The 23,037-nt window shown below is 42.6% G+C and overlaps 1 protein-coding gene across 1 annotated transcript in view; it reads left to right on the top strand.

Moving 5' to 3' along the window:
- Positions 1-21,622, top strand: part of pex11b (peroxisomal biogenesis factor 11 beta) — a 36,286-nt gene extending 14,664 nt beyond the window's left edge. Inside the window, exons 2-4 of the mRNA XM_056298834.1 lie at positions 16,982-17,097; positions 17,183-17,384; positions 20,439-21,622. Of these exons, the coding sequence (XP_056154809.1) occupies positions 16,982-17,097; positions 17,183-17,384; positions 20,439-20,865 (745 nt within the window). The 3' untranslated portion in view covers positions 20,866-21,622. The remainder of the gene's footprint in view (positions 1-16,981; positions 17,098-17,182; positions 17,385-20,438) is intronic.
- The last annotated feature ends 1,415 nt before the right edge of the window (positions 21,623-23,037 follow it).

Raw genomic sequence — 23,037 nt, 5'->3', positions numbered from 1 at the left:
TATTGTCCAATTTTGGTGAGCCTGTGCGAATTGTAGCCTCAGTTTCCTGTTCTTAGCTGACAGGAGTGGCACCCGGTGTGGTCTTCTGCTGCTGTAGCCCATCTGCCTCAAGGTTTGATGTGTTGTGCGTTCAGAGATGCTCTTCTGCATACCTCGGTTGTAATGAGTGGTTATTTGAGTTACTGTTGCCTTTCTATCAGCTCGAACCAGTCTGGCCATTCTCCTCTGACCTCTGGCATCAACAAGGCATTTTCGCCCACAGAACTGCTGCTCACTGGATATTTTCTCTTTTTAAGACCATTCTCTGTAAACCCTAGAGATGGTTGTGCGTGAAAATCCCAGTAGATCAGCAGTTTCTGAAATACTCAGACCAGCCCGTCTGGCACCAACAACCATGCCACGTTCAAAGTCACTTAAATCACCTTTCTTCCCCATTCTGATGCTCGGTTTGAACTGCAGCAGATCGTCTTGACCATGTCTACATGCCTAAATGCATTGAGTTGCTGCCATGTGATTGGCTGATTAGAAATTTGCGTTAACGAGCAGTTGGACAGGTGTGCCTAATTAAGTGGCCGGTGAGTGTATATCTAGTCTGATACAGAGGCAGTCCCTGAGCTGTTTCATACTAACAACTTGCACTGTTTTTTGTCTCTTCATTGATTTTTTTCCTTTTTCTCTCTCTATTTTGATTTTATTTTTTCTCTCTTCTCTCTTTCCCAAAACATTATCAGTTCGGCTGGCCTGCTATCTCTGTCTGCTCTTCAATTCCTGTTACAATGTCTCTATTTAACCGTTAAAAGTGTTCATATGACGTATATTCTGGACTGTCAAGAGGCGAAATCCGCTGCATAGCAAATCGGTTGTGTACTATCCTATCCTGCAACTCGTCTTGTTCTGTTATGGCGAGCTTAGGAAATTATTTGTTGATTAATTTCAAATTAATTCACTGTTTAAATTTACGTTTTTGTTTTTGTTTTTGGGGGGGGAAATTGATTACTGCAATGCAAGAGACTCATCTGTGTGTAAGTGATCATAATAGAATGCGTAAACCCTGGATTGGGCAAATATTCTATTCAGCTCTTAACAGCAATTCCAGGGGCGCTGCTATTTTTGTTTTTTTTTCTAAATGTATTTCTGATTTTTCCCCTTTTCTCCCAATTTAGTGGCCAATCGATCCCTATTTTAGTTCAAACACCCACCCTCGTACTGCATGTGTTCGCCAACTGCATCTCTCCGGCCGGCAGTCTTGAAGGAGACGCCTCACCACTTCCGTGACAAGGTGACTCCAGGCCGAACCACTGCTTTTTCCGACACACACAGAGATGCATTCATGTGACGAACACAAGCCGACTCCGCCCCCCTCCCGAAGACAGCGTTGCCAATTATTGCTGCTTCATCGAGTCTGGCCATAGTCGGATCTGACGAGACCGGGGCGTGAACCCCGGTCCCCAGTTGACAACTGCATCGACACAAAGCCGAGGCTTAGACCGCTACACCAACGCGGACCTCGGGGCGCTGCTATTTTGAATAACAAACATGTCTAGTTCTCCCCCACACATGACCCCGGAGGGCGTTATATCATAGTAAGTGGTACATTATATCAGACTTCAGTGGTGTTGGCCAGCGTTTATGCCCCTAACTGGGACAACCCACATTTTATGACCTCCCTTTTTTCCCGTATTCCAAATTTGGATACCCACCGTCTTATTTTAGGGGGGGGCATGCATTTAGTTATATACCCTAAACTTGACCACTCACACCCTCCGCCATGTCACAGACACTGTCATCCCTCATGAGTCAGTTGGGCTGCATAGATCCCTGGAGGTTTTTTCACCCGGTCACAAAAGAATTCTCCTATTTCTCGAAGGTACACCAAGCGTATTCTCGTATTGACTATTTTTGTGTAGACAGGGCTCTTCTCTCTGCTGTGAAATCTACTGAGTATTCTGCTATTATTATTTCCGATCACGCTCCACTTATTTTAGATTTAGCACTCATGCCCAACACTAAGAGCCAATGCAGATTTGATACCGGACTACTAGCTAGTGAGGAGTTCTGTGATTTTATCTCAAAAAGAATCAGTGCCTTCCTTGAGGTTAACAAGACTGAGTCAACTTCACCCTCTTTATTAAGGGAAACTTTAAAAGCAGTAACAAGGGGATAAATTATCTCGTACAGCATACATCTAGCCAGGAAAAATAAACAAAAACATCAGGAGCTAATTGATGCAATTTTCAGCATAGAGAGTATTCCAACTCTCCCAGTCCAGACCTGTATATCAAAAGGGTTAAACTACAGTCTGAATTTCATTTGCTCTCTACGAGCAAAGCAGAGTACCTCTTGAGACATACTAAAGGAACATATTATGAATATGGCGACAAGGCTGGCCGCCTTTCAGCGCGCCAACTTAAACGTCAGTCAACCTCCCGCTTCATATCTCAAGTCTATGACTCCTCTCACTCCCTAACTGCCAATCCAACTGAAATAAACTCTGTCTTCACTTCTTTTTACTCCAATCTCTATAAATCGGAACCCCCTTTAAACGAGACTATAATAGATGATTTTTTAGATAGTTTAGATTTCCCTACTGTAGATGGATTAATGCAAAATAAAAAAGCACCAGGTCCAGACGGATTTCCAGTTGACTTTTACAAGAGGTTTTCCCACCTTATTGCCCCTTTATTATTAGACGTGTTCAACGATTCGATGGAAAGGGGATCCCTCCCCCTACCTTAAACCAAGCTTCAATTTCGCTTATTCTTAAGAAAGACAAGAACTCTGAATAATGTGGCAGCCGGAGACCAATACGTTTGTTAAATTCGGATGTAAAGCTTCTAGCCAAGGTCTTGGCACGCTGGTTGGATCCTTGCCTGGCAGACATAGTCTCTGAAGATCAAACAGGGTTCGTTAGAGGTCAGCATATTTCTTCTAACATTAGAAGACTTTTAAATATTGTGCTTTCTCCTTGTGCTTCTCAATCTGCTGAAATTATTATATCATTGGATGCAGAGAAAGCCTTTGATCGGGTTGAGTGGGCTTATTGTTTTCTGTTCTGGAGAAATTTAGTTTTGGGTCTAAATTTATTTCTTGGATACGACTTTTATACTCTGCTGCTACTGCTTACATGACAACTAACTCACAAAGGTCTGACTACTTCCCTCTAAAAAGAGGTGCCCGCCAAGGTTACCCAATCTCTTCCCTCCTCTTTGCAGTAGCTATAGAACCTCTCTCCATTGCTCTCAAATCCTCCCCACTCTTCACTGGTATTGCAGGGCTGGACAGGAACATCGCGTTTCTCTCTATGCTGACGACCTTTTGCTCTATGTCACAGAACCGGCTAACTGTATAGACGATATTTTACAAATCTTGACAACCTTTGGATCGTTTTCGGGCTACAAGTTAAACTTTAGCAAAAGCGAGTGTTTCCCTATTAATGAGGTGGCGAAGCAAATCTCATCAGGTACCCTACCATTCCAACTGGCCCACACCAGTTTCCGTTATCTGGGTGTCAACATTGCTCACTCCCTCCCCTTTCTCCATAAACATAACTTCATGAAGTTGGTTTTGGAAATTAAATCTGATTTGAAGCGCTGGGATTCACTCCCTCTCTCTCTGATGGGCAGAATCAACTCTATTAAAATGAACATTCTGCCCAGACTCTTGTTTCTTTTCCAGTCCCTTTCAATATTTTTGCCAAAATCATTTATTCGAATGTTAGACAAAACAATTTCACAGTTTATTTGGGCTGGCAGGAGTCCGAGGGCTAATAGATCCGTGTTGCAGAGGGGTAAATGGGACGGGGGCCTTGCGTTGCCTAACCTTCTATTTTATTATTGGGCGGCCAACCTTCAAAAAATTCATGCTTGGTGTAACTCTCCCAACCTCGATTGGTGCATAGTGGAGGATAACTCCTCCCGTCCTTCATCTCTGAGGGCTTTGGTCTGTGCCCCTCTGGCTTCTTGCTGTCCTAAATACATTAGAAATCCAATTGTACTCTCTACTCTGAAAATTTGGAAACAATTTAGGCAACATTTCAAACTTTCTGCCCCCACTCCATGCAGCCCCATTTGTAATAACCACTTGTTTCCTCCCTCTAATTTAGATACAGATTTCAGTCTGTAGAGATAGAGAGGTCTGGCCCATTTCTCAGATTTATATTTAAAGGGCTAATTCTACACTTTTAATGATCCCTGTTTAAAGTACAATTTACCTCAGTCTCACTTGTTCCGGTATCTTCAAGCTCGTAATTACGCTCGCACGCATTTCACATCTTTCCCTCAGCTTCCAGTGGGCTCTCTTGTCTCTAAGGTACTTTCTCTCCCCAGGGCACGTGGCAGGATCTCAATTTTATATGACCTTATATCATCCTCGGATTTGACTTCTCTAGCAGGGGTTAGGAGTAGTTGGGAACAGGAGCTAGAACGTGATGTGACAGATGAATGGTGGAACAGGGCAGTAGCCAGGATCAATGCTACATCTACATGTTCCCGTTTAAGATTAATTCAGTTTAAGGTTTTGCATAGCGGAATAGCTGTTTCCAGGTGTGAGTGATACCTGCGATAGATGTGGCTCATCAGTGGCGGATCATAGTCATATGTTTTTCTCCTGTCCAAAATTAGTTGAGTTCTGGTCCCTTTTCTTTTAGATGATAGGAGAAGCCCTCAAAATTACACTGGATCCCTGCCCCTTGATAGCCACCTTTGGGGTAACCCCCTATGCCCACCAGTCTTACCAAGGGAAATTCTGATGTTGTTGCCTTTGCCTCACTCATTGCCCGTAGACGCATTCTGTTACAGTGGAAAAGCCCAAATCCACCTTCCACTACCTCCTGGTTAAAGGATTTAATGTAATTTCTCCCATTAGAGAAGTTGAAGTATTCTTTAAGAGGCTCAACTGCTAAGTTCTACAAAAAATGGCAGCCTATTCTCTCATATGTAAATTCTCTTACCTCTCTGGACCCCAACTGATTATCAATGAATCCATTCCTTGGGGTGGGCATCCCGAGCATCCTTTTTTTTTGCATTGACCTCCCTACTTTATTTTATTTCATTTTATCAACTCCCTGTGTGTGTGTGTGTGTGTGTGTGTGTGTGTGTGTGTGTGTGTGTGTGTGTGTGTGTGTGTGTGTGTGTGTGTGTGTGTGTGTGTGTGTGTGTGTGTGTGTGTGTTATTTACTTATTCAGTCCTGTATGTGCATTATTTTTTTTCTTCCCTGTTTTCTTTTAAGAATTTGGGATGGGTGGGGGGTTGGAAACAAGGTGTTATTGTAGTTCTCTGTTCTAACCCACCCAAAAAAAAGGGGGGGGGTTGCGAAACACTGATCTGTTCTTTGTGTCTAACATGTATATAACACCGGTGTCCAATAAAGGGAAAAAAATACATGAAATTCTGTATGTAGTGTTCGCTGCCAATCAGAGCAAGCACTAACGTAATGACCAATCAATCAATCTCTTGTTGCTGTGTGGAGTCACGAATCACTATGTTCACACTGGGTATAAATGCAGCTGACAAAACTTAACAGCTCTGAGGGTGATTTGAAGAGATTGAGATTGCTGAGATCTGATGCTGCTGAGATTTGAGACTTCTGACTGAGGAGATCCAGGCTGGCCAATTCTATAATCAATAGCTTTCGGTTTGATAATAACTTGGTTACAGACAGACTTATACGGACAGATTTGTGAGTGAAGACAGCTGTGTTGAATCGTAAGGCATCAGCGAGATAAGATAACAATTGATTTGTGTGTGACACTTTACAGTTTATTTATGAAAGTGCTTTGACACACCAGGTATGACCAACTTGTTAAGTCAACAATGTTTTTGTCTGTCTGACTGAAAACACAAGATATGCATGGACAAAATATTTAAACAGAAATGGACTGTACATAAACTTTTCTTTGCCATTAGTTATACAAAGGTACAAGTTATAAAACTTCTGCAGGAGGCAAAAAATATTTTACAGCATTGACAAGAAAAAAAAATCAAACAATGTCCATAACAGTGCACATAAAACACAAACCTTGCCTTATATCAGTGCACACATCATAGCCTTAAGATTATTTCTGAGTCCAGACCATGTTTTACAAAGCAATTGATGATAATTTTTTAGAGACTTGTTCATTAACCTTTACAATGATGTCCAACTTGTAAAGCTCATGCATATATGTGGAATGAGCCATGTATCTGCATGCCCCCCTAACATCAGTTCATCTTTGGGCTGATGCTGAGGCAGTGGCGTAGGCAGAAATTGTATTTTGGGTGGGCCAGTAAAAAATTGGATGGGCCAACTTTTCCAAGAAAAAAGGCCTTAAAAACTAAAGTAGAATAAACTAAAGGAGAAACAGACAAACTGAGGAAACGGACACTTTTATTTGTAATATTCTGCTTTACAAAATCAATAATAGCAAAACACTGCCTACACGACATGCTCAATCAACAGAGCTCAGGAAAGGCTGTGCACAACACTATAGACAAAAACCTGTCTATTACATCAGAGTAAAATATATTTGCTCTACAGCGCATGGCACTGTTAACTATTTTATTGCACAAAGTTGCCAACTAAACATGAACCCAAACAGCAATTGCATGACATGGCATACATCAGACTTAATTGCACTACTGTAATATATCCCTTGTGCTCACAAATGACAGCAAATATGCAAGCTGTTCTCATAAATCAGCAGTAAAAAACAAAGAATGAAAACACTCAGCTGAGCATGAGTTGAATTAAGAAATAACATCCTCCTTCATTTCTACTAACTAAATCACACATACATTGAAATCTGGTTGAAATTTAGCCTCTGTGAGGAAAAAATTAGCAACTCATTTAAAATAAACAATGTAGCATATTAACAGCAGGCCTACATGTATGTGGCTACTACACAACGCACCGTTATTTAAAGTGAAATCCCTTCACATCACAAATATGTAGCAGTGGAAAATGAATAAAACAGGCCTACCTATTGTTTTAATGGCCTACAAAACAAGGCGCAAACGCCTGGGTTTTGCATTGAATACAGTGATGATCTCATCATAGTTCAAAGAGTCACAGAGTTCCTTTTCAAAGGACAAAATGGACAGGTGGTTGAGACGGGCAGTACTCATGGATGCTCTGAGGTGCGTTTTAATCCGACCTGCAGTGGAAAACAGTCTCTCAACACTACAAGAAGTCATGGGAAGAGTGGCGATGACTCGAAGTAGTTTATTGAGGTTGGGAAAAACGTCAGAAGCACAAATGTCCAAAACTTCCATGAGGAATGGAAATGCAAGCCCGTTGGCTACTTTCCGACGCAGTTGCTCAATGAATACCGTTAACTCAGCATCCTCAACCGAGATGTGATAGTGATCACATGGGGTCTGCAGGGACTCCCTCTGCACAAATGTCTTAGAGTGTGGAAGAAATGTTGCTGCTGCCCTCATTATTCCATACTGATCCTCTTGGAAACGAGTGTCCAGCTCTGTCAGTTGTCTGTCAAGAATGTCATACCAGAGGTGTCGCAGGTTATCATCATTTCTCACACTTGTTGCTTTTCCCAAACGTGTTGTGACCACAGATTCTGCGAGCCTCACCGGGAGCCTTCTCCCTCTGGCCCCGGCTGTGATGTCCCGGCTCGTGATTTAATATTTCTGCATCAGCTCTTCTGTCAACTTCATCACTTGTTCAAAACCACACTTTGAATTGTCTCTGAACCGAGCAAAGTTCTCTTTTAGTCCCTCAATGAGGTCGATGCACTCAGAAACTGACTGTGTCGGGCTTTGTAAACCCCGTGTAGCAAAATCGCTCGTTTGAAATAATTTCCCAAATGTGACGAGTAAGAATATTAACTTTTTTGTTTGCATCTGTTGGAGCAGGGACTGCGCCTCAACCTCTGTTGGTCCGCTGCTTTCAGCATACTCAGCGAGTACCTCTAATATTACGTCGAGTAACGTCAGTATTTTGCTCACTGCTCCAGATTTGGAGCTCCAGCGCGTGTCTACTGACCGCTCAAGTTCCATGTACGCGCGTCCTGGATGCAGCTCCTTTTGCACCTCCACAAACCTTGCATGTCTGCTGCTGCATGTTTGATGCTGCACAGAGTACCAAATTCAGTCTGTGAGAATTACAGTGGAAAAGTTTGTTTTAGAATAACATGCACACCTCCCTTGTGTCCTGACATAATGGAGGCCCCGTCGAAACTGAAGCCAACACAGAGAGATGGGTCAGGCTGCAGTGGTTCAATCACCTGCACAATTTTCTCTGAAATACCCCCTGTGCTCATGTCACTTGTGTCCATGAACCCGATCGCCCGTTCTTTTATTTTTCCTCCATGAATGTATCTCACACAAACAGCTACGAGTTCACGTTTTGACTCATCCTTGCATTCGTCTGCCATGAGTGGATAATAGGTGCCCGGTTCACATATTTCTGCTTTGATCTTGCGCATCAGCAAAGAGGCAGCTGACTCCAGCAGCTCATTTTGAACATCGGGGCTCATCAAAGTTCCGTTTCTGGCCGGCTGCTCTAGACGCCTTTGGATCTGTGGATCATATTTGCACATGAACTTGAACAGCTCAAGGAAGTTTCCTTTATTGAGAGCGTCCACATCCTCCCTGTGTCCTCGCAGGGGGATGTCCTGCTTGGCACAAAACAGTACAATATCCAAAACGATTTTTAGATGCTCCCGATTCCTCTCGATGAATGAATGGTCCATGGCATCACAGTTCATTTGATTTAGCACATTTCCCCGGCCTGAACTTTGGTTGGCCCGGTAGTTTAGAAACTTTTCCAGTGAAACTGAGTGAGGCTTACTCCTCTCTTGTTTCTCACATGCCTGACGAAGGTGTTTCCAGTCCACAAACCCCTCTCTCACAAGTGGGCCGTCAGCTCCTCTGGGGAAATGTCTGCACATTTTACAGAAAGCGTGTCCTTTTTCACACTGTATTCCAACCAAGAAAACTGTCCATACCACTTGGATGAGAAGCACCGTGACTTTCCATTTTTGTGTGCTGATGAATCTGTAGAACTGGGCTGGGTGGACTCAGTTGTTGGAGGCAGTTGTGTGGCTTCCTCCTCGACTCTTGCTCTTTTAAAGTAACACATTAAGGAACTTTGTTTAGCCATTGTTCTGGCAGTGACGCTACGCCAGCTAAAAAATCCCCGCGTCACTGTCAGAATTGTTGCGGAGGCTTCCTTCAACTTGTTTCAGCAGTTCCGTTTTAATCAGAGGACAAATTAAACACTCATAACATGTCAACAAAAAATCAATTTTATATTTACTTCTTTTCATATATGAGTTTTAATTTATTTCAATTTTATTTTCTAACAAATTAATGTATTTTGATCAAACATGGATGGGTGGGCCAGTGACTAATTTGGGCGGCACTGGCCCACTTGGGCCCATTAGTGGCTACGCACCTGTGCTGAGGATAGAGCTCTTGCGCCACAAGATTATTTCTGTAGTCTAGACCATGTTTTTCAAGGCAATCAATTATCATTTTTGAGTGGAAGATCCATACACAGCCACAACATTATGGCACCTCCTCCTCATGCTGGTCACCAACCTGGTCATAAGAGTCTAGACCTTAACCCAATTAAACACACTGGGATCAGCTAAGACATGCTGTCCATGTTAAAGTGACCAACACAATCACGCTTGCTGACCTGCAAAGCATCCTGGTTGAGGAATGGAATGCCATCCCACAGCAATGTGTGACCAGGTTGGTGACCAGCATGAGGAGGAGGTGCCAGGCTGTTGTGGCAGCGTATGGATCTTCCAGCCGCTGTTGAGGCTCCTGATGGTGTATTAAATGAATAAATGTATGATTAGAAATATTTCTTGTTTGATCCTTGTTACTGATTAAAATCAACCCAAAAAAACAAAAAAAAATGGTACCAAGAGTAGAATACACTGCTAAGCATTGGCAGAGTGTTACCCACATTAACAGCTGTGCTGCTCATTCCACATATGCATGATCCTTACAAGCTGGACATCATCGTAAAGGTTGTCAAACAGAATTTCCAATAATATGAAATACAAAGCCAATTAACACTGTAACATGGGCATAATGGACCAAACACATTTTATATTATTTTGAGATTATATTATCGACTTTTCTTTGCTGGTATCATGTTTATGCTCATACATTTTATATATTGACTTTTCTAGGCCATCATTTTTGAGTGTACTAGCTAGTGGGACGACACAGTACAGGTTTTATGACCAGAGGGGACCGCCAAAGTGCCAAATTTTCATAGGTATTTAAAACAGCATAATTCTGTGGTTCTTGTGATAACTGGCAAAATGTTTCACAAACTCATCCATGATAAGGGAGCGTGCCCTCCTTGACTCAACACAGAATTCCGAGGTGACTTAACCTGTCATCAGCCATTGTTGTCCTAAGGTGGGTTTTAGTCAGTTTTAAAGCAGAGAAGCTTCTTTCGCAGGAAGCACTGCTGACTGGTGTAACAACAGAAATCTTACAAAGTCGAAATAGCTCTTTACAGACTCTTTGCATGGTTCTAGAAACAACAAAGTCAAGGAGTATAGACAGTCTGTCTATTCCACTTTTCTCTCTCCTTTCAAGAAGCCACTTGGTTTGATGAACCTCGTGTTTGAGGTCCTCTAAATCTGACTCAAAAGTCTGAGCAAAGGCAAACAGAGGCTCCTCACTCAAGAATGTTGTACTCTTTGGGTTGACAGACTGGACCCCTTGCATTATCTCACAATTCTTCTTTGAAAACGCCTCTGCAACTCAGCTGTGACACAGTGACGCACCTGATAAAAGATAGTCCTTTGGAAGCTCTCATTATCCCTTTGGTCACTATTTTTCTGTCCTACAGTGCTCATCATAAATGAGTCGTGGAATCTTGAGCTTGTAGTAGGCTGTCTCTTACACCCTATTTGAACCCTTATTTTGCAGTGATCTACAATCTCTTTGACCTCTTTGCACAAGTCCCCAAAGTAACCCTCACTTTTGCAGTCATGTAATGTGTCTTTTAGGGCATCTGCTAGAGCCACAGCCCTTGCTAGGTCAAGAGAGCTGGATTGGAGCATGTCAGAAAGACATTTGGCATCACCTAGTACTTTACAAAAGGTAACTAAAAGCCCTATGAAGTGTAAATCTATCTGACAAAGATGGCCCTTTGCCTCCACTGATCTATCGCCACTATTTTCAAGCGCAATATCCTGTAGCAGTCTCAGAACAGCTGGAAGCCTGTCCCTCGGATAGCGGCATGTCATGTATCTGCATGCCCACCTAGTATCAGTTAGTCTTTGTTGTTCCCTGGGCTGCTGCTGAGGATAGAACTCTTTTCTGAACAGCAAGCCGCTTGGGATGAACATATGAGCCAGATACACAATTATAAAGCTTCTGCAGAAGAGGAAAAAAGTTAACTGCCTTGGGCACAGATTTTACAGTGTCAACAAGAACTAAGTTCAAACGATGGGCATTACAGTGCACATAAAAAGCAAATCTTGCACTACTTTTGATCCGTGCAGCCACACCAGAATGCCTACCACTCATGACCGAAGCACCATCATACCCTTGCCCCACAAGATTATTTCTGTAGTCTAGTCCATGTTTTTCAAGGCAATCAATAATCCTTTTTGATAGACCTGCAGCATCTAAGCTTTCAGCAGACTTAAATTGTAAAAAGCTCTCGTGGGTGGTCCCGTTGTAATAGTATCTCATAACTAAAGACATTTGTTCCTTTTTCTTCAAATCTTTTGCTTCAACTGCAATTACACTGAACACCTCACTTGATTTCACTTCTCTCATTATTTCACTTTGTACCATCTCAGCTAATGTCTCAAGAACTTCATTCAGTATTAGGTGGCTTGTGTACTTGGCATTGCCAGTTTCATTCATCCTCTTCTCTATGAGAGTTTCATGCTTTGCTATTTCTTCTAAGATTGTTAAAAAAATTGCTCCTGTTGTGAGAGTCATCATCAGACTCTCGATGACCTCTCTGCACTATATTTTGAGTGGCAGTTAATAGGAGCACATCTGCAATAGTTTTCATGGAAGTACAGTTTTCCTCAACTTTATTTTTACGGTCCTCATTTATGCTATCAGAGTTGCTTTCTCTGGCGCTTTTATGTTGATTCCATTCCATTGCATTAATATGATGCGTTGCCTTGGAATGTAGCTTAAAACCAGAATCTTTGAACAGTGCCTTTTTTCCAGTTACAAAAGCCTGCGTTTGACATGAAGGCAGATTGGGGTGTATTTGGCAGCGAAAAATGCCTACAGGCAAAACAATAGGTTGAACGTCTATTAACAGAATATTCAACCCATGGATTTTCTATGTATCAAGAGCTGTTAAAACCCCCCTTCCTTGTACCATGCTGCGTCCTAGGAAATGACTTCAAAGATGGCTGTACAGGACCCTTGTCTCTTGATATGTCTGGAATACACATTAAACAATGTGTCATATCTCTATGGAAATGTGTAATTGAAGAATCAACAAGATTGCATACCAACAGCTGCCAACTAAAATTTGTAGTTTTAAAGTAGAGGCCTACCATTGGGTCCTCCTAGAACAGGACTCCTTGATGCAGTTGCACTTGGAAAGGGCTCGATGTCTCCCTTGATGTCTCCCTCAGATGCAGAGGTCTCTGTGTCATCATTAACACAAGAACCATCAGCGTATAATCACAATACAAATGCCACAGCCATTAAAACAAAAACACAAGAATCAACATAGTAAAGTGAGGCTCAATCTGACAAAAATCAACTATTGTTGCTAGTTGAAACTAAACTTAAATTCTGAACTGGGCATGTGACTGGCTGTCTGGTAGATGCTCTGACCTGATGGTGGAGGACTATGCTGCTGGGCCTGTGAAGCCTGACCACACTGACTCTCAGTATTATTATCCTTGGGTAGGGAGCTGCTCTGGGGTCCAGTGGTTATGCAAGGGCTGGGGTCTGTGACCACACCTGATCTGATTTTTATCTTTTTTAGAAAGAAATCTGAAATTCTCTTTCTTTTCATGACTTTTTTTGACCCTATGCAAAAATAAGACAGTGGCATTAGCTCTGGAGCACATTTACCCATCTGAAATAATCAGAGACTAATCTTAATCATCCCACATAAATCACAAAATGAACTCTGATATAGCGCAGTTAATACATAATATATGATATTTTAGTAAAATTGTGTAATATTTATGCCGGATAGTCAAGATTAGCCTTGGATTGTTTCAGATGGTTAAACATGATCCACAGCTAAAGTTGATGCTGCTGTAGTAGGCCACGTTAAGTAACGCTAGCTAGCTATAATTTCTCAGACTAGTCTTAATCATCCGACATAAATATCACAAAATGTACTATGATACAGCGCAGTCAATACACATTATATGATATTTCAGTAAAACTGTGTGATATTTATGTAGGATGGTCAAGATTAGCCATGGATTGTTTCAGATGGTTACACGTGCTTCACAGCTAGCTAACGTTAATGCTGCTGCTGTATAAGTAAGATTTTCGCTAGCTATAATTTATCTATAGCACATTTCCCTTTTTGAAACAATCAGACGCTAATCTTAACCATCCCACATAAATATCACAAAAGGACCAAACCCAATGCAAGTTTTATTTAAAACTTACTTCAACATGTGTTGTTCTTTCACGTAGATCCCATTGTGTGTAGTGGCGTGAACTCTGGAAGTATTGTCCTCGTCCTCGATATTAAAAAGACGCCAGCGATTAAAATTTTGGGTGGTACCGGGGGTGGCTAATCAGATATCAGGGGTGGCACGTGCCACCCTAGCCACCCCTCTGGCTCCGCCAGGGGTCGTAATCAGTCAGACATGCCTTCATTTTGTTTAATTTACAAATGTGGTAATAATAGCGATAAACACTTGTCATTTTGTCGTGCTCCGAAAATCATTAGGCACCAAGAAGAACAAGCCGAAGAACTGTCAACTGAATGACGTAAGCTGTGGCTTGCTGCTATCAGTCGAGATGGCCTAACCGAAAAGATTTTGAAAAATGATCACGTTTGCGGTGAGCACTTTTTGAGTGGAGCAGCTGCACAGAGGATGCCTGAGGAGTGGAGCTTGTAGTCGTGAGAGGATGCCTGAAGAGTGGAGAAGAAGCATACTGGTACTGATTTTCAAGAACAAGGGCAATGTGCAGAACTGTAGCAACTACAGAGGTATAAAGTTGATCAGCCACAGCATGAACATTTGGGAAAGAGTAATAGAAGCTAGGTTAAGAGGAGGAGAGGTGATGATCAGCAAGCAGCAGTATGGTTTCATGCCACGAAAGAGCACCACAGATGCGATGTTTGCTTTGAGAATGTTGATGGAGAAGTATAGAGAAGGCCAGAAGGAGTTGCATTGTGTCTTTGTAGATTTAGAGAAAGCATACGACAGGGTGCGGAGAGAGGAGGTGTGGTATTGTATGAGGAAGTCGAAAATTGCAGAGAAGTATGTAGGAGTGGTGCAGGATATGTATGAGGGCAGTGTGACAGTGGTGAGGTGTGTGGTTGGAATGACAGATGGGTTCAAGGTGGAGGTGGAATTACATCAAGGATCGGCTCTGAGCCCTTTCTTGTTTGCAATGGTGATGGACAGGTTGACGGACAAGATCAGGCAGGAGTCTCCATGGATGATGATGTTCGTGGATGACATTGTGATCTGTAGCAAGAGTAGGGTGCAGGTTGAGGAGAGCCTGGAGAGGTGGAGGTATGCACTGGAGACAAGAGGAATGAAAGTCAGTAGGAGCAAGATGGAATACCTATGCGTGAATGAGAGGGAGGACAGTGGAATGGTCAGGGTGCAAGGAGTGGAGGTGACGAAGGCATGAGTTTAAATACTTGGGGTCAACTGTCCAAAGTAACTGGGAGTGCAGTAGAGAGGTGAAGAAGAGAGTGCAGGCAGGGTGGAGTGGGTGGAGAAGAGTGTCAGGAGTGATTTGTGACAGAAGGGTACCAGCAAGAGTTAAAGGGAAGGTTTACAGGATGGTTGTGAGACCAGCTATGTTATGTGCTTTGGAGACAGTGAACGAAGGAAGAAGGATGAAGAAGGACAGGATTAGGAATGATTATATTAGAGGGACCGCACAAGTTGGATGGTTTGGAGACAAAGCAAGAGAGGCAAGATTGAGATGGCTTGGACATGTGTGGAGGAGAGATGCTGGGTATATTGGGAGAAGGATGCTGAATATGGAGCTGCCAGGAAAGAGGAAAAGAAGGCCAAAGAGAGGGTTTATGGATGAGGTGAGGGAGGACATGCAGGTGACTGGTGTGACAGAGGAAGACGCAGAAGACAGGAAGAAATGGAAATGGATGATCCGCTGTGGCGCCCCCTAACAGGAGCAGCCGAAAGTAGTAGTAGTAGTAGAATTGGGTAGCTTGTAGTCTTGATGAGCGACTGGGGTGGTTGGGCTGGGTCAGTATGACTAGCTGCATAACACTTCGATGCATCAACCCTTCCAGCTCTGTGTTTATAAAAAACACTTCCCTTTGATTATGAAATTGTTTCCCTTTCCACAATTTTCTATGATGTTTAGCTCTACTTTGTGGCACTCCTTGAGAAGCTCATACTCCAGAGTAGTAAACTTTTCATCGAAAAGGTCTCTGATTGATTTTACATTTCTTGACTTTGACAGAAACGACTCTGAATAAGGTGATTTTTTTTTCTGTCCGTGTGCAAATGTATCTCCCTTCGGTAGATTGTCGCCAAGTTCGAACACCGGAGAAGTGGAGATCTTGGTGGAGATCTGCACTCTACTGGGTGCACTCCTCTAGTTTTGTTCTGTATAAGTCTGTCTTATACCAACAGATAGAGCAAACTGTTGTAAAGGACGGCGGATTGTAGTGGGAGCACTGGGGTGTCAGGTGTGACTGTCGCAATGGCTCACGGGTCAGGTAGGAGAGCCCCTTAGCAGAATTTTGCTTAAGGCTCCAGGAATGTCAGGACCGGCTCTGCTTGCCAGTCTAGAAGAAACGTTACAAGTTCAGCATCAGACTTCATCCCATTCTTTTCTTTGCCACCGAACAGGGGTTTGTTGCCGGGAGCAGTGGTGGTGGTGGTCGCTTGCCAAGAGTTTCAACCATCGTTGCATTTACTGTTTCATTTATTGACTACCATCAACATGATTGACAATAGGGTAGAATACACCCTCGCAGCAGTGCTACTTCTTCATCCTCTCATGTTAGACATGTCTCATTGAGGGCAGACTGGACGCCACTGTGACTCACTTTCACCTCTTGTGGTACAAAGTGGTATTACGAGACAGGACGGGCTGGGGCTAGCTGGTTAGCGTGCTCACTTCAGTAGATATCTCTGCAATAGAAAACATAGCCGTGTTTGACATAATGTCAAAACTGTTGTTTCTTCACATTCTGTTGATATTTTAAGTTAAATTTTGAATGTTGTAAACTAAAATTATTACATGTAGGGCCGTTACGTCAAGTGCATCAATTTTATTTTCATGACTTTAAAATGGGGTTGTGAGTGTAATAAACTTTTGTCCTCTGGGCCTAAATTAGGAGCATTAACATAATTTGGGGTTTGTTTATTGTTTTTTCGTTTGTTTGTTTTTTTGTTTTTGTTTTTTACTTTGAAGAAACCCAATCCACACTCCTTACCAGTTGATGGCCCTGATGCACCTTTTTGTTGTTCCTCTATAAAACAATAAAAAGAAGAGAAGGAGCAAGAAAGGGGGGAGAGAGGAAGAGTGAAAATTCATTAGTGTGAAAGGAAATTAATTTGAAAATGTTTCTAAAAATAAATACATATCTAAAAAAGATAACTTTGCTGTGTTGGGCTTTAGCAATACAGAGACACCCATGTTGAATCAGGCACAATCCCCAGCCAACTTTTACCAGATACGCGCAATTTGAACCAATGCAGTTGTATATTAAACATTTATTCTGGTGTGCCAATTTAAATTGAAGGATCGTTACACCCCTATTATACTATACCAGATGCACTGCCATTTCAAACAAACATACAGGTTTCTCTGTGTAAAACAGTGTTTTGCTTTGTTCCCTCAGGGCTGCTCAGTATGCTTGCACTCTGCTTGGCTACACTCTTCAGAAAGGTGGGGCAGGTCCTGACATCATACAAACTATCAGTCGGCTGGAAGCCCACTTGAGCCTTACAAGAAAGTGTAAGTTACCTAGCTTGACTGAGCTTTTCTTTCTGAGAAACAATGATGTAATTGTTCATTGATATGTTTTGTCATTCTCTACCAGTGATGCGTTTGGGGAACTCGGCAGAGGCCCTAGAGGCTGCAAAGCGGGCAATCCACCTCTCAGACAGCATACTGCGCTTGTGCTTGACTGTGGCCCATCTCAACCGGGCTATGTACTTTGCTTGCGAAAATGTTCTTTGGGCTGGCAAACTCGGCCTTTTGCCTAAACTGGACCAATATAAATGGAGCCAGAGGTCCTTCAGGTGAATATTGAGAATGATGACCATGGACTCTTTTAAATACAGTGCATCCGGAAAGTATTCACACCCCTTCACTTTCCCCACATTTTGTTATGTTACAGCCTTATTCCAAAATGGATTAAATTCCTTTTTTTTCTCATCAATCAACACACAATACCCCATAATGACAAAGCGAAAAAGGTTTTTTAGAAATGTTTGTAAATTTATTAAAAATAAACTGAAATATTGCATGTACGGCAATATATTCACACCCTTTGCTATGACACTCAAAACTGAGCTCAGGTTCATCCTGTTTCCACTGATCATCCTTGAGATGTTTCTACATCTTGATTGGAGTCCACCTGTAGTAAATTCAATTGGTCAGACATGATTTGGAAAGGCACACACCGGTCTATATAAGGTCCCACTGTTGACAGTGCATGTCAGAGCAGAAACCAAGCCATGAAGTCAAAGGAATTGTCTGTGGACCTCTGAGACAGGATTGTATCGAGGCACAGATCTGGGGAAGGGTACAAAAAAAATTCTATAGCTTTGAAGGCCCCGAAGAGCACAGTGGTCTCCATCATTCGTTAATGGAAGAAATTAGGATTCACCAGGACTCTTCCTAGAGCTGGCCGCCCAGCCAAACTGAGCAATCGGGGGAGAAGGGCCTTGGTCAGGGAGGTGACCAAGAACCCGATGGTCACTCTGACAGAGCTCCAGCGTTCCTCTGTGGAGATGGGAGAACCTTCCAGAAGGACAACCATCTCTGCAGCACTCCACCAATCAGGCCTTTATGGTAGAGTGGCCAGACGGAAGCCTCTGCTCAGTAAAAGGCACATGACAGCCCACTTGGAGTTTGCCAGAAAGCACCTAAAGGACTCTCAGACCATGAGAAACAAGATTCTCTGGTCTGATGAAACCAAGATTGAACTCTTTGGCCTGAATGCCAAACGTCACGTCTGGAGGAAACCAGGCACCTCGCATCACCTTGCTAATACCACCCCTACAGTGAAGCATGGTGGTGGCAGCATCATGCTGTGGGGATGTTTTTCAGTGGCAGGAACTGGGAGACTAGTCAGGATCGAGGGAAAGATGAATGGAGCAAAGTACAGAGAGATCCTTGATGAAAACCTGCTCCAGAGCGCTCAGGACCTCAGACTGGGGCGAAGGTTTACCTTTCAACACGACAACGACCCTAAGCACACAGCCAAGACAACGAAGGAGTGGCTTCGGGACAAGTCTGTGAATGTCCTTGAGTGGCCCAGCCAGAGCCCAGACTTGAACCCCATTGAACATCTCTGGAAAGACCTGAAAATAGCTGTGCAGCGACACTCCCCATCTAACCTTACAGAGCTCGAGAGGATCTGCAGAGAAGAATGGGAGAAATACCCCAAATATAGGTGTGCCAAGCTTGTAGCTTCATACCCAAGAAGACTTGAGGCTGTAATCGCTGCTGCCAAGGGTGCCTCAACCAACTACTGAGTAAAGGGTGTGAATACTGATGTACATGCAATATTTCAGTTTTTTATTTTTAATAAATTTGCAAAAATTTCTACAAAACCTTTTTCGCTTTGTCATTATGGGGTATTGTGTGTAGATTGATGAGAAAAAAAGGAATTTAATCCATTTTGGAATAAGGCTGTAACATAACAAAATGTGGGGAAAGTGAAGGGGTGTGAATACTTTCCGGATGCACTGTGTATATATGTATATATGTATATATATATATATATATATATATATATATATATATATATATATATATATATATGGCGTTTTTTTTCCAAAACCGTCAATGGCTTTGTGAGTGCTCAACAAATGAGGAGTGGAATATCAACACGGATTGATCTGTGTTGATATATACTATATATAGCGTTTTTTTTCCAAAACCGTCAATGGTGTTATAAGTGCTCAACTAATATTTTATATATATGTTACGGGTAATGTGAAAAAACGGTTAATGTGCAAACTACCCGGTTAATGTGCAGATTACCCAACGGAGCGGTTAATGTGCACATTACCCGTCAGAACGGGTTATCTGCACACTACCCGCTTGGGCGGTTAATGTGGATAGAACGAACCACATTATCCACATTAACTGGGTAGTCTGCTACTAGGCTATATTAGCCAGGTGAGGGAGGGGATCGGGCACATTTTTTGTCTTTTTTGGTGGTTGTGTAAAAGTGCATCTGAAAGGTATCGCCTGTTTATTCATGTGTCTTGCCTGATTGGCAGACAGGAATTGCATGTGGAAATATGTTTTCGCTGCTTCTGCTCCTACATACTGGGCTTATAAAACGAATTTCGTTCTGTTTTCATATCATCTAGTATTTCCCCCGCCAGTACCCCTCTTCCATAAAGTTTTATTTACCAGTCTGTCCAAGGAGTGATTGCCATTTGGGATTGGTTGAATGACGCATGTCTCCAGTGAGAGTAGGCTATAGCAGCCTGATGGGAGATGGCCGAGACTGATGTTTCTTTTCACCCTTGTCAAATGTGTAGGCTACTCCTTCATATCAGGGATCAGATAGCGAGCGAGGAGGAGGAGGCCTCATGTTTGTGTTTTTTGATGCTAATAGCCTCATTATACAAGTGGGGGGGGACGTTGATCTAAAGACAGAATGATATCGCCAACGTCTGTTCTTTCATTTACCACAACTTGTGATTCCTCTCATAGCCTCACTTCATGACTCGTTAGGCTAAAGGCCTATTGCTGATTTAAATATCAAAATATCGTAAAAAGATGAGTTGCAGGTTCGTTCCTTCCACATTAACCATCCAAACGGGTGGTGTGCAGACTACCCGGTTAATGTGCACATTAACCACCCCGTTGGGTAGTCTGCACATTAACCGGGTAGTTTGCACATTAACCGTTTTTTCACGTTACCCATAACATATAAAACTTTGTTAAAAGAAACACTAGGAAAAGTGCTCAACAAATAAGGAGCAAAATAATCCTGGATTATTTATATATATATATATAAGATCTGTGTGTATGGAGAGCGAGTGAGAGGGGTGTGTGTAGGTGTGTGTGTGTACAGATTGCACTCCTGTTTAACTATTGTGTATCTGCAGGTACTACCTGTTTGCTCTCATCCTGAACCTGACTCGGGATGTATATGAGATACGCCTCCTCATGGAGTGTGAAGGTCACTCCCATACCTCCAAGTCTCTCCGGGCACCCTCCCCATCTTTAACTGTGAATGATGATGATCTGTCCTTCCAGTCGCCGAGACATTCTTCCCCCGTCAACCTGTCCAACGCTGTGCTGCCCCTCCTGTCAGGTCAACTGTGCAGACAGCTCCGCCTGCTGGTGACAGTCCTGCACAGCAATCCACCATTGTTTCTTGATCTGCTGAGGAACAGTTTTGATGTCTTCATCCCACTTGACAGGCTTGGTATCTACCCTACAGGGTCGGGCTTCATCGGGCTCTGTGGCCTCGCTTCGTCTGTTCTCTCCATCCTCACCATCGTCCACCCCTGGCTCAAGCTCAAGCCCTGAGGACAGTTCCTGCTGTTCATTCTAGGATGTGTGATTTACGTCCATCCTAAAGACTTAATTAGCTATTATTACATTTCCTCTGAAGCACTTAACAACAGCTAGCTCGTTCAGGTTAGGCCAGTTGTATATTTTATTTTTATTGTGTGACAGAAACAGGTCTGTGCAAGGCCACACATGGCTATATAAGTGTGTTGTATGTGTGTATATATATATGGCGTTTTTTTGTTTTTTTCGGAAACCGTCAATGGTGTTGATAAAAGTGCTCAACTAATGAGGAGCGGAATATCAATACCGATGTAGGGAAAAAACTAGATCGTGCACTCATCAGCGGCTAATGTAGCAGCTGATGAGTGCACGATGCACCAAACAAGCTTTTACTGCTATGTATTAAACGTTTTTTTTCTACATATATAAACATAGATATAGATATATACAAGTAGGCCATACAAAACCTGGTGTTTGATGTCAGCCTGGTTGAAAGCACCGACTTTAAGTGGTTTATCCATAGACAGTAATGTGACTGATGCGTTTCATCGGTCGTGGTGATTTTACCTGTTCACATGCACATTTGTGTGTCTAGGTTTAAGTAATGTTTGCCAGGGTTCACCGGGTATACACATTCACAGCAGAGATTAACTGTTTCATCTTCCAGTTCCAAGAATACAAGATTTTCTTCCATGACATCATGCATTCACTCTAGTTGTGTTGTAAAGAATAAAGCATAAAGACATTTTATCACTCAAACTGTTGTTGAAAAATGTCAAGTATGGGTCAGCAGGATACAGATAACAGTCGAGTTGTTATATATATATATATATAATTGGGCGGCACGATTGCGCAGTGGTTAGAGCGGTTGCCTCACAGCAAGAAGGTTCTGGGTTCGAGCCCCGGGGTCGTCCAACCCTGGGGGTTCTCCCGGGTCGTCCTGTGTGTGGAGTTTGCATGTTCTCCCCGTGTCTGTGGTGGTGTTTCTGCGGGTGCTGTGGTTTCCCCCGCCATCAAAAAGAAACATGCATGTTAGGGTTTATACTCCTGCCTGTGCCCCTGAGCAAGGCAGCGGGGAAAGAACTGGAGTTGGTCCCCGGACGCAGTATGAGTGCGGCAGCACACTGCTCCTAGCTACACACCACAGCTAGCATGGGTTAATCTGCACTAACTGAATTCCCCCAAAGGCATAAATAAAGGAAAGTTAATGTATTATCTGTGTTATGATATTATAAATACAGATATTTTGTAATAACTGTTATATTATAATTAGATATTTTGTAATAACTGTTATGACATAATTACAGATATGTTGTAATAACTGTGTTATGATATAATTACAGATATTTTGATCAACAACAGATTTGTTTCTGTATTGTTCTGCCTTGTCCAAACTGAGCAGCGCAGCGTCAGCTGAGGAGCATCCCTGCCTGGTGGCCAACATGATGACAGCATGTGTGCCATGTTGTGTCATTAAGTGTGAAGCTGAAACACCTGTGATGTGACTTCAGTTATTTTGCCTGGTGATAACTACACGCCTGCATGTAGACCTGGAATGTGAACATTTCTTTAAAGCGTTTGTGATGAGCGGGAGGCAGGGGTCCTCCAACCTGAGATGTTATTTTAACAGTGTGCGTGTACAATGATGATGTTACTGTGTAAGAAAGCCTGTTCATCACATAAGGACGGTAGGTTTGTTCTCTCACATGTGATAATCACACAGTAAGCCTTTACTTCTGCAACTGTGATTGGTTGATTGATTGATTGATTGATTGATTGATTGATTGATTGATTGATTGATTATGTTGCTAGTTGATCATGTTACATGAAAACAGTGCAAGATATAGGTTGGTTTACCTAATTTTCAGGAGTACAGTAACTTTATTTTCTTGATGTAAAAAGAACTATTAGTTTCTATTGAACAACTCAACATGTCTTGTAAAGCCCTTGCAGGTGTGAACCTGAACTGTGTTCCGCGGTGTCCTCCGCAGTGAGCTTACTACTGCTGTTGTGTGTTTTTACTTAGTTGTTTCATCTGTTCCAGGTCTTCACTTGCTGCCTCGAATGCCTACCAACAGGTGGATGTCATCACATACTGGTAGTACTTTGATTCCCAAGGGCTGGATTAAGGACCACTGGTTTAGTCCATACCTTCTTTCTGTTGTACCGTTTTCTAAACTGTGACGA

This window comes from Lampris incognitus, chromosome 18 (genome assembly GCF_029633865.1).
Source record: "Lampris incognitus isolate fLamInc1 chromosome 18, fLamInc1.hap2, whole genome shotgun sequence".
NCBI classification, from domain to species: Eukaryota; Metazoa; Chordata; class Actinopteri; order Lampriformes; family Lampridae; genus Lampris; species Lampris incognitus.
This window is presented reverse-complemented; position numbering and strand designations above follow the sequence as displayed.